General features: G+C 36.4%; 1 protein-coding gene across 1 annotated transcript in view; it reads right to left on the bottom strand.

Moving 5' to 3' along the window:
- Window positions 1-8,918: 8,918 nt before the first annotated feature.
- The window catches only part of cwf19l2 (CWF19 like cell cycle control factor 2), a 40,158-nt gene continuing 35,924 nt past the window's right edge, over window positions 8,919-13,152 (bottom strand). The window contains exons 15-18 of the mRNA XM_051666240.1: window positions 11,834-11,989; window positions 10,477-10,557; window positions 10,289-10,390; window positions 8,919-9,568 (exon numbers count right to left, since the gene is read on the bottom strand). Of these exons, the coding sequence (XP_051522200.1) occupies window positions 9,428-9,568; window positions 10,289-10,390; window positions 10,477-10,557; window positions 11,834-11,989 (480 nt within the window). The 3' untranslated portion in view covers window positions 8,919-9,427. The remainder of the gene's footprint in view (window positions 9,569-10,288; window positions 10,391-10,476; window positions 10,558-11,833; window positions 11,990-13,152) is intronic.

The following is a 13,152-nucleotide window of genomic DNA, read 5'->3' as shown; positions in this document are numbered from 1 at the left end:
TTCGTGCGGGGCTCTGCGGGTTTGACGCACGGACAGTCAAGGAGACGCGCTTAAAGACCAAAGATATTCCAACATCCAGAGCGCACAGAACTAGAATACAGCCAATCAGTTAACATGCAGAGAGAGAGAGAGAGAGAGAGAGAGAGAGAGAGAGAGAGAGAGAGAGAGAGAGCGAAAGAGAGAGAGAGCGAAAGAGAGAAAGAGAGAGAGATATATAAAGAAAAAGAGAAAGAGAGAGAGAGAGAGAGAGATATAAAGAAAGAGAGAGAGAAAGAGAGAGAGATATATAAAGAGAGAGAGAGAGAGAGAGAGAAAGAGAGAGAGAGAAAGAGCGAGAGAAAAAAAGAGAGAGAGAAAGAGAGAGAGATATATAAAGAAAGAGAGAAAGAGAGAGAGAAAGAGAGAGATATATAAAGAAAGAGAAAGAGAGAGATATATAAAGAAAGAGAGAGAGAGAAAGAGAGAGAGATATATATAAAGAGAGAAAGAGAGAAAGAGAGAGATATATATAAAGAGAGAATGAGAGAGAGAGAAAGAGAGAGAGAGAAAGAGAGCGAGAGAAAAAAGAGAGAGAGCGAGAGAGCTGTGAACCTATAAAGCATGCAAAGCAATATTGGTCATATTTAACTGACAGTAATTATATTACAATATAATTACATAGTAATTACTATGTAATACTATTGAACAACATGTACGTAATACAGTATGGAACGATTTGTGGGGATGCTTGTAAATGGGTCGTTGACAAATAATGTCCATATTGGTTTTATAAATTTCTGGAAAAACATTTACAGCATTTTGTACAGAAAATAGATTTAATTACTGTAAAAATGTCAAGCGGTGTAACCGTCAAGTAAAATGGTATTAAAATACCTTGAATACATGAGAGTGTAGACCTTTCAGTTAATTTCAAAACAATCATTAATTTCAAAAAGGTTTCCAAATATATTTGTAAAACAATATATATATATATTGTTTTACAATCATCATGAATTTTTTTCATAAAAATGTCAAATTATTAGACTTTTTTTAATGATTTTTTTTATTATTAACTGTCCACAGTCAGGAGTGTCTAAAGGGGTCCTCTCTGTTTTTTTTATTTTTATTTATTTATTTTATTTTTTGTCACCTGCTGCCTGCATTTTGGTCACATCTGACTTTGATTTGGTGGAAAAAAGTTTTTCAAATATTAATAATACTTAAATCAAAATTGTTTCACTGCTTATTTTTTCAAGAAATACAACAAAATTATTATTCCAAACTAATTATTAAAAAAAAAAAAAAAAATAATAAAAAAAATGTTAATGATGCTTTGTTTTATTTTTCTCCGATGTTACATCACTTTTAAATGTTTTACTTTAACCAGCTAAATATATAAATGACTTTGAACTTAGAAATTGAGAACATGTTCATCATAGTAGAGGAATATTCAAGTAACTGTTTTCTGTGAATTGCGTTTTAATGTGTTTTTAGATTTACTTAATAACTTAATAGATACAGACCAAAAAAATGAGTTTCACATCATTGACACAAATACATAACATTTGTTATTGCTTAAGTAATTTATTATAGCATTAGATTTATAATATAATACACACCAATTTAATATTTTGTTATAATTTTTAAATACCATTCATGGCACTTTTTCTGTTATTTTTTCCCCCAAGTTATAATATTGTATGTAAAACAGTCTAATAAAGCACTTTGAAATGATAAATATAGGATAATAACTCAGAGAGTAGACACTACCCTTCACATTACAACAGGAAAACGCTTAACAGAACACATTGAATGGCCCAGAGTGTAATAACACAATGGGTTTGTGGTCTTTATACTGAATAAAAATGAGCTAGAGTAAATTACACTAGCTCAGATCACTGTATGGGGGTCAGTTACTGTAATACTGCAGGCTCTACCATAAATACAGCCAAACAACTGTCACAGCAAAGAAAGGCCAAACATCCTCCCTCATTTAATTCTGTTCAATACAATAGAATAACACATCATAGTATAAATATATACAGCAATGCACAACACAAGACCAACAAAAACAGAGCATACAAATACTGATATAATACTAATGTTTGATATTTTATATTAAAAAACCTAAAACAAAATGTGAAATTGTGCACTTTACAAAAACCTGAATAACTAAACCCCGTACCAGATATGATTTTGTGTATGTATCTCGCAGGAGAGACTGTCAGGTCATGTTAGCAGGGGTGAAGGTTGAAGACTGAGTCTCTCTCTCTCTCTGATGCCTTCCAGATATTTCTCTTCTCTCTCATTACCTCTTTTTGTCCTTCACTCTTCTCCCAGCATCCCTCATTCCGTTCCCCGTGTCTGACCCACTTTCCATTTTCTGCCCATTAGTACTCATGTATTAGCACAGAACAACCGCAAGTCTTCGTGTGTGTGTGATAACACAGAGCCATTGAGTTTTAAGAGGTTATTTCCAGATACAAATCATTTAAAAAAAAAAAAAAAAGCATGAACTAATTATTATCAAAACTAAACCCAACAATGATTAAAAATATTAGCATTTATTGTGCATGCATTCAATGAATGGTGCTAAGCAAGGGGATTCATAACGAACACTAAAGGGGAAGTGTTTGATTTTCGCTGTCACCATTGGTTCATTAACAGTCCACCCTCAAACGTTCCACAGCTTAAAAACTTGAATATTTTGACCAAAATACAGGACGTACCAGCTAACACCGGACAGACAAATTGTTTGGATCTTATCATTTTCTACAATTTCACTTTTATATGCAGTGTCAACTATAAATAATAACCGACTTCATAGGTTGACTTTCAGAAGAGTGTAAACACTGGTAATTGCCGTTTTTGAGTGTTCTGATGTGCCAACTTTTTGCTCAGCAAAATGGGGAGTCTGGAGCCGGAACTACAGCTCTGGAAATAATGAAGAGACCATTGCAAAATTATCAGTTTCTCTAAATTAACTATTTAAAGGTATGTGTTTGAGTAAAAGCACCTCCAGATCATCACGATCCTCCACCTGGTCGTCTAATGGTTAGACAGAGACCTTGAGAGGCCTTCAAACCACAGTGTCTCGCACCCACTGTGAAATTTGGTGAAGGATCGGTGATGATCTGGGGGTGCTTCAGCAAGGCTGGAATCAGGCAGATTCATCTTTGTGAAGAACGCATGAATCAAGCCACTTACAAGGTTATCCTGAAAGAAAACTTACTTGCTTCCTTCTGCTCTGACAATGTTCCCCAACTCTGAGGATTGGTTTTTCCAGCAGGACAATGCTCCATGCCACACAGCCAGGTCAATCAAGGTGTGGATGGAGGAGCACCGGATCAAGACCCTGTCATGGTCAGCCCAATCTCCAGACCTGAACCCCATTGAAAACCTCTGGAATGTGATCAGGAGGAAGAAGGATGGCCACAAGCCATCAAACAAAGCCGAACTGCTTGAATTTTTGCACCAGGAGTGGCATAAAGTCACCCAACAGCAATGTGAAAGACTGGTAGAGAGCATGCCAAGACTCATGAAAGCTGTGACTGAAAATCAGAGTTATTCCACCAAATATTGATTTCTGAACTCTTCCTAAGTTAAAACATTAGAACTATCTTGTTTAAAAATGAATATGAACTTGTTTTCTTTGCATTATTCGAGGTCTGAAAGCACTGCATCTTTTTTGTTATTTTGACCAGTTGTCATTTTCTGCAAATAAATGCTCTCAATTGACAATATTTTTATTTGAAATTTAGGAGAAATGTTGTCAGTACTTTATAGAATAAAACAAAAATGTTCATTTTACTCAAACACATACCTATAAATAATAAATCCAGAGAAACTGATCATTTTGCAGTGATCTCTTAATTTTTTCCAGAGCTGTATTTATATTTCAAAACGATTCACACCAGTGCCATCTTTGATTTTTGATGGAAATGAAAATGAGGCTGTGAGATACTTACAGTCTCTTCAATGGGTTGTATATTTGTTTTAAGTGTTTTTGGACAAAACTTTGAAAAATATCTTTCCAAGAAATTTCAGTAGACAAAAAACAAAAAAAAACAACAAAAAAATTCCAAACAAAAGGTGTTGTGGAAAATTAAATTTGATCTAGGAGCTTTTTAATAGCTCACCATCAAAGATGACGCTACTGTGAATAAGCATAAGTTTGGTGCTTATCGTGAACAAACTCGCAATGTAAATATCTTCTCATTAATTTGACATGAATATTTTCATATTAAATGAATAGACTTCATACCAATGCAAAAGTTCACCCAAAAATGAAAATTCTGTCACTCACCCTCATGTTGCTTGAAACCTGTATGTGTTACTTTCTTCCATGGGACACAAATTGAAAGTTAGGCAGAATGTTAGGGACTACCAGCCTCAGTCACCATTCACTTCCATTGTATGGAAAACACAGTGAGTTAATAGTGGCTGAGACTGCTATTATACCTTAAAACCCTTAAATATCACCCATATTTAGCAATATTCCTTTACACAATTATCCACATAAACAATCCATATAACTCTGACAGCTGTGCTTTCACCGTCATGTTTATAGTTGTGTTACCTGTGTGTGTAATTTGAGGAATGCCTTCATCGTAAATCTAATCAAGATCTTCACGTTGGCAGTCTGTCTGTCTGTGCAGTGTTGCATGACAAATTGTGCAGTTCAGATCTGTGCTGTTTTAATCACCAGTGTGTGTGCGTGTGTGTGTGTGTAAATGTGTGTAGTGTCACATGACTGAACATCTATACACGCAAATTATAACAGCTCTGAGGTCACACCTCCGTGATCTCTGCAGTCGCCGGTGACCCCTGAGCATTCTGAAATAATGCTGTTAAAACACACACTCTTCTTCTGTTACATGCCGGATCGTGTCCTTTTGTCTATGCGGCTAAACACACCAGCTGCTCTCCTGCTGTAATTAAAAATGCAGATCAAGGGCGATGACTGTACGAGAGATCTTTACACGACTGATATCGGCTCACGCTGGGTCAGACAGAACTTGTTGTTAAACCTGAAAACTTCCTACAACATCGTGAATTGTTCTGTTATTCATGAAATATGAAAAATTTCATCACTTACAAAAAAATGTACCTTGGTAAGGTAATTCCTTGCTTTATTCTTTGGATTATTATCTAAACACCATGACATATGCACTGTAAACCCTACTGTAAAAATCCAGTTGTCTTAATTAAACATTAGGCTACTTGAAATGTCAAGTTTTGGGCTCATAACTCAAATATCTATGTTGCTTAAACTTATTTTTCTTAAAAATCCATAGACTTAAGATTTTAAGTGTTAAATCAAACTTTTGAGTACACAATTGTGGCTATGGGTAATACTTATAATGCCTTGCGGTTGAATTATTTAATTATGTTTGCTTGGTCAAAGGGAACATATAGGGGCATTTAAATATTTCTTATTAAGAATTCATAGAGGTTTTAGCTCTTTTGTAGTATTATTTTTATTTATTTATTTTTTGCAAATAGTTGTTTCGTGTGATGTCCCCATTAGGCTAATCTGTGTCCCCTTTGGTTAATATGATCATATTTCTTGGTTCTAGTCAGCACTCTGGCTGCTGCATTTTGAACCAATTGAAGTTTATTTATTGAACTTACAGGAGATCGTCCCTGTAATGCATTACAATAATCTAGTCTTGAGGTCATGAATGCATTCATTCGTTTTTCGGCATCAGCAACAGAGAGCATGTGTCGTAATGTTTTTTTTTGTTGCCATTAACAATTTTATTCATTCCAAAATTTAAATGAACACATACAACACATGAAAACTCGGAATCAACTTTTAACCATATATGCCACCCCCATCACCCAACATACATCCCAGTGGTCAGACATTAAATATCAACAGACACGAATATAAACATGCAGTTCAAAGAAAATACTCTATGACATAAAGACAAAGAAATTAACCAACCAACCAAAAAAAAAAAAAAAAAAAGATATATTAATTACAGAAATTACCCAACTGTCCCTCTCCACTACTCCTCCCCCTCAACCCCCCAGGAAGGCCAAATAAGTGCCCCACTTCCTGCCATAATCACCCAACCTGCCCAGTAGTCTATATGATAACTCTTCAAAAGCTGCCACTCTGCCCAACTGAGGGTGCACCCTGCGACTTCCGTCCCCTGAGTATCACCTGCCTGCCAATCATCACGCAGGTAAGGACCCAGTTTTTTATGCGTTTATTTATAATATCAATACCTGCCCCGTCACCCAAAATACAAAGTCTGGGGCAGAATAAAATCTGTGTCCAAGACCTCGCAGACAAATCTCTGAACCTCAGACCAAAACTCCTGAATCTCAACACAGAACCAAAAAACATTGGCCATGTCCCCATCCTCCAACCGGCATCGCCAGCAAGTAGGTGTGACTTTAAGGCCAAGACTGTACATTCTCAAGGGGTTCCAATAAAGACTATGCAGAATCTTACATTGAATGAGGCGCACCCTTGCATCCCTAGACATAGACTTTACATTTTTAAAAATCCTACCCCATTCTCCATCTTCTAGTACTAAATTCAGGTCTCTCTCCCATAACTTCTTAAGAGATGTTAGAACCCCATCCCCTAGACTCTGAATTGGCCAGGAATAGTACGCTGAAGCTTCATGACCTTTTCTAAAAGCAGCAAGCACCATCTCAAGAGTGTCTACCGCTTTAGGGGGCTGCGTACTACACCCAAAGGTGGTACAGAGTAGATGGCGCAGCTGTAAATACCTAAAAATTGAGATCTGGTAATCACAAACTGCTGTATAATATTTTCAAAGGATCTCAATGCTCCATTTTCATACAGGTCACCCAATGTAGTAACACCCTTCTCAATCCATTCTGTCCAGCAGAAAGGGGACTTGTTAATGCACAATTTCATGTTTAACCAAATACTTGTGGCAACGTTCAGATAAATGTCAGAGTTGAACAGAGAGAAACTTTTGTCCACACTAAATGCATGTGTGAGATGATGGGATGTGTCTTTACTTCTCTGGACAGCTTGGTGGAAAGACTTTGCAATGGCAAGATAGGGGCAAGGAACTCCTGTTCAATAAAGAGCCAGGGAGGGGCTCTCTCAGGTGGAAGTGACCAATGTGCCAAATGTCTGAGACCAAAAGCACAATAGTAATACAAAATCTTGGGGAGACCTAACCCACCTTTGTCAACTGGCCTGTGTAACTTGTTAAAATGCATCGAGGATGTTTACCATTCCAAATAAAGGATTTAGCAATACTATCAAATATTCTCGCTGTAAATTGCAGCAACACCTCCTCCTCGGCCCTTCAGACGAGGATCATGTTAATAACAATAACCTGGGGGAGTAGATTCATTTAAACTAATATATTCATCCTGGTTTAAGCCAGGTTTCAGTCAAACAGAGCGCATCCAAACTATGATCTGTAATAATTTCATTTACAATTAGTTTTTTGGTTGAAAGAGATCTAATGTTTAGTAGCCCTACCTTTATATGTTTATCTTCAATTTTTTTTGTTATTTTCAAGTTTTACCTTAATCATATTTTTTCTAAATGATTTAATGAGGGGCTTGTGTTTGGTAGGTCGGGGAACAGACACAGTCTCTATGTGATATCTAGGTGATACAGTCTCTGTGTGTTGTTGTTTATGTGATGTCTCAAGGCAGCTAGCAGACGTTCGGATTAACCAGTTTGTCTGCTTCCTGACCTGGGCCCCAGTTAGTCAAATACTATCACTATTAAGACTATGAGCCAAATTACTACAGAGGAGAGTGGCACCTTCCCTGGAGGGATGGAGTCTGTCTCTCTTTAGCAAGTCAGTTCTACCCCAAAAACTCAATTGTCTATAAATCCTATGCTATTCTCCGGACACCACTCAGACATCCAGCCATTCAGTGACAGTAATCTACTATAAATCTTGTCACCATGATGAGCAGGGAGGGGGCCAGAGCATATTACAGTGTCTGACATCGTTTTGCAAGTTCACGTACTCTTTAACATTATCTCTAGTGATCTCCGACTGGAGAAGCCGGACATCATTAGTGCTGACATGAATAACAATTATAGAAAATCTACATTTAGCATCAGCCAGCACTTGTAAATTTGATCTGATGTCAGACGCTCTGGCACCCGAAATGCGTTTAACAATGGTGGCTGGAGTCTCTATTTCCACGTTCCTTACAATAGAATCTCCTAAAACCAGGGCTCTTTCAAAATTATTCTCAGTGGGTGTATCACTGAGTGGGGAGCAGGAACCAAAAGCGTGTGTGTTGTTCACTGTTCTACCCGCATCCGAAACAGTATCTACTGGTTTCTCTGTCATTAATCTTCTATGTGAACCCCTCACGCAATCGTTTGCTGTTGTTGTTTTCCTGATCAGCAGAGGTTTGAGATTGATGCAATACGTATAAAACACAGAGGAGAAAATGAATGCACGCAGTTGAAATGCGAGATGTAGACAAGTGGAAAAAAGAAAGAAAACGGGTGCGCATGGTAATATACACACAGTTGAAACAGTAGAAAAGCGGGGGGAAAAAACTAAGCATGCGGTAAATTAAAATGATGAGTGTAGAGGAATAAGCAATGCTAAGCAGGCTAGCAAGCTACAAACAAACAGACTTATGCAGCGTGACAGCAGAAACCAGAACATGTTATCTAGCTAGCTAGCTAGCTGCTTAGCCTCATTACTGGTTTACATGACAGCAGAACTAGGTAGCCAGCTAATCCTTCCAAGCCAACTGATTTCATGACTGCGATTCAGTTAGCTAGTTGTGTGTACAACTTTGCCGAACTGCTTGCATTTTAACAACACACACCTGATTGTCTAAATGTAGTACATAAGCTAAATATAGAAAATTACTCAAAGTTTATCATCGATATTGAGGAAATGGAAACAGCTTAACAAAAATCCAGAGTGCATTAACAGTTGAGTGACTGGAAGGAAGACTTTTTATATTTTATTTTGAGTAAGAATGGTCAGGAAAACAACTCAGTTTGATTTACATGGCCATTGTGATAAAAAAAAAAAAACAGGTAAAACACAGTTATTTCTTAGACGCTGAACTTTAGTCGATTTAATCAGACAACAGTAGACACACACAAGTCTATAAAAATGTTCATTTGTTTGGGAGGACACCACAAACTGACAACTGTTAATATCCAACAACAACAAAAAAACATTTCTACACTGTTGTGTTCTTCTAATAAAAATAATAAAATCGACATTGTTTGTTCTAAGGAACAGACACCTTCAATAGAAAAATCTCCAAAAAGACTAAAACACTTAACAGTCGTGTAGCTTTGAGCAGACCAGGATAAATGTTTTTAGAATATTTTCTTATTTTTCTAGATATTTTTCTTCAAATAGTGGAGGCATGCTTTCTATTCCCATATGTACACATGAAACAAGTCCAAATTAGCCAATCAGAACTCAGAATGCATCAGCGTAGGAGTTTAGCTGTCGGTCTTAGAGCAATCAAAAGGTTTCCACCATTGAGCGAATGCCAGAACCTTCTTACGCTGATCGTCAAAATTCTCACGTATTGGTTTCCGCCATCGTCTCGGTTCCAAGTCGAGCATTCCACCCAGGATTTCCTAATGGACACAGAACCAATCTCAGAGCCAGTGCTGACATGACAATCCGAGTCAATTAACTTTGATAGCAGATTCCAAATGTGCACGTTATTATATTTTTATAGAAATATACAGTACTGTGCAAAAGCACATAAGATGTTTCACAAAAGCATTTGTCTTAAGATGGTTATTTATATCTTCAGCTTTAGTGTGTCAATAGGAAATATAAATGTTAGACTCCCAAACATTACTTTTGCAAATAGAAAAGATTAGAATAGAAGAACAGGGAGCCCTGCAACAGATGTCATGGCCCCCACAAAGCCCCCCACTGAACATCGTGCCAGTCTGAGATTACATAAAGAGACAGAAGCAGTTGAGACAGCCGAAATAGATAGAAGAACTGTGATGATTCTCCAAGAAGCTTGGAACATCCTATCTGCCAACAACCACGAAAAACTGTGTCCAGATGTATCTAGGAGAATTGGGGCTGTTTTAAAGGCAAAGGTGGTCACACCAAATATTGATTTAGCTTTTTTATATTTACTGGATTTTGTGTGACATTAAGTGATAAATGAAAACTATTTATGTCATTATTTTTGAAGACATCCTCACTATGCAACATTTTTCACAAGTGCCTAAAACTGTTGCACAGTACTGTATGTTTTAAGAAATTATCTATAACACATGAACACTGCAGGCTCCAACTGTTCGGTCTTGGTACTAAACAGGTCTGGGACTCACTTTGCCAAAATAATGTGGAAACTTCTGTTCGTTCTCAATGACGTGAGCAAAGCCACCCTGCAAACCGAAATCCACTGAGAAATATGGTAATCCTCGCGGCACCTGCAGACATGAAGAATGTATAGACTGAGAGAGAGCGGATAAATAAGATAAATTTAATAGAAAGGAATGGGAACAGAAAGACTCACAGCTTGTTTGATGTCTTTAGATGAGAGATCCACAACCTTCTTATTCATGGCCCATTCCTCGTCCGATTCCATTATGGCTTTCTGAATGTCCACACAGAATACGGAGTATTATCTTCAATCTATTAATCTTTATTTATCTTCATTCACACAAATGTATGTTGAAACCCTCAGTGGTGCTGTGAGCAACTGACTGTGTTTAAGTTGGTTTAAGTCTGTGGCAGTGTTATTAACAATAATGAAAACTAAAACAAATCAGTTAACGAAACAGAAATAAAAATCGGAATTGGAAAATAATTGGAAAAATGGAAGCTAAACTAAAATACCTTTTCATGAGTCCAATATTAACAAACATAGAGTGTACTACAAATGACAAACAATTCAAGTTGTGGCATAATATTGATTACCACAAAAATGAATTTCGACTCATCCCTCCTTTTCTTTTTAAAAAAGCACAAATCAAGGTTACAGTGAGGCACTTACAATGGAAGTGAATGAGGCCAATCCATAAACCTTTAAATACTCATGGTTTCAAAAGTTTAGCCACAAGGCATAAACAATGTGTGTTAACATGATTTTAGTCTGATAAAATCACTTACTAACCTTTTCTGTGTGAAGTTTCTTCTAATCGAATTCCTAACTTTGTTGCCATGATGATGTAATGGTGTAAACCCTGTAATCCCAGTAATTTAGTAGTCCACTGCATAAACGACGATTTAAACAACTATACAGCTCAAATAATACACAAGTTTAAACAGAAATATTAATGCAAGTGATTTTATAAAATTACAAGCTTCACATTTCTGCCTTTAAACCCTCAAAACAATTGGCCCCATTTACTTCCATTGTAAGTGCCTCACTGTAACCTCCATTTTTTCTTTTTTTTTTTTTTTTTAAGAAAAGGAGGGACGGGTCCAAATTTATTTTTGTGGTAATCAACATTATGCCACAAATTATGTCGATTGAGCTTAACTTGAATTGAACCCGCAATTTCACTCACAAATTTAGCTTTAGTTTCTGATATACAGTTTATAATACAATTTTAAACATCAACAGTTCGCCTTCATCAAACATGCAAATGCCACTAGAAAACAACATGAGTAACAATGACTTTAAGCATACTAAAATATCAGTTAAGGTAATAACTTTGGCAGCCCTAAAATACTAAAATAAAAATGAAATATTCTGAAACTAAAGCTAGAAAACACTAATAAAATTAAAACTAACCTAAACCTGAAAATCACAAGTGAAAACTAATAAAAACTAAACTGAAAGGACACATTTAAAATAAAATAGAAATAAATAAGAACATTAAATATCAAAATGTATAATAACCTTGATGAGGTGTTATTGTGTTTACCTTAAAGTAAATGGGTGCCATGTCTCCGAGCTCTTTGGGCAGTGGCACACACTCATACACCATGTGCAGGTGTCTTTTTGGGTTCATATGAGTCTCTAAAAACACACAGTCCAGATCCTGAGACTCAAACATCTGGACCAAAGCACGACGGAACATCTACACAAGAGAAAGTGAGAATGTTGCATAGAGTTACTGATTCTGAAATGTTGAAATCTGTGTGTATTTGAGCCAAACGCAAAATATGTCTGTTTGTCAGGTTCTTCATTAACCTTGTGCAACCCTGTGTTCACGTGCGTGGACTGTATTTTGACTTCGCTATACGCAACGTATAATTTAAACAAATAAAAACCGACTGAATACTGTTCACAAGACTCTAGACTATCATTTAAGGGTTAAATTTCTGCTGCACTGAGTCATGTGACACAACAGCATGCCATCAATTTCCTTGAAACGCTCCTACAGACGCAGCGCCAACAAAAGTGCCTCTGGTAAGAAATGTCTATACGTTGTTTCACTGAAACTTGTTTTTGTTAAATGTAGAGTTTCTAGTTTCGTTTAATATGATGCTTTAAAAAAATCTGTACATTTTTCGCCCGTCAGCGTGCTGATAAACATGATGTCCATGTGGAAACTGGAACTGTACTTTCTCAAAAGTGGAAAAAACATGTTAGTTATTTTGAATAACTTTCAATATGAACACATCTGTGGGGCATTTCGCTTCATTTTAATAAAACATTTTTTTATATTTTATTTTGTTATCACTGTGCAATAAAGTTCTATTCATTAACATTAGTACATGCATTCCTATATTCACTGTGCATTATCACATTGAGACTTTATATGGAGTTAGGATGAAAATAAGGTGCATTTCGAACTTTCTGAGACCAGACAGACAGCTCTGTCTGTGACAAGTCATTCACTAAATAGGGAGCAAGGGAGCATCCTATAGCTTTCTATGCAAGTGCATTCACTCCTAAAATCTGATCAAAAGTTCAGTTTCAGGCTGCAGATGATGTTTGGATCACTCAACATGTTTGACAGACATGAGACAATGATAATCAGTACATAGATTCAGAATTTATCATGCTAAAATAAAATGATACATGGTTGGCAGTGATTGGATGATGCTGGACATTACTTTAAATCAGAATTATTTATGCTAATTTCTGATGTAATGTCTGTAACGTCTCAGAAACATGAATAATCAACACTCCTGGAAACAAACAATTTTACGAAAAATCTGACTTTCTATAGCATGGTGTTATTTAAAATTTCACAACATAGTCTCGCTGTCCGCATACATGTGGACATAATTTTTA

This window comes from Myxocyprinus asiaticus, chromosome 31 (assembly GCF_019703515.2).
Source record: "Myxocyprinus asiaticus isolate MX2 ecotype Aquarium Trade chromosome 31, UBuf_Myxa_2, whole genome shotgun sequence".
In the NCBI taxonomy this organism is placed as follows: Eukaryota; Metazoa; Chordata; class Actinopteri; order Cypriniformes; family Catostomidae; genus Myxocyprinus; species Myxocyprinus asiaticus.
The sequence above is the reverse complement of the archived record's forward strand: the minus strand, read 5'-3'. Positions and strand labels throughout refer to the sequence as shown.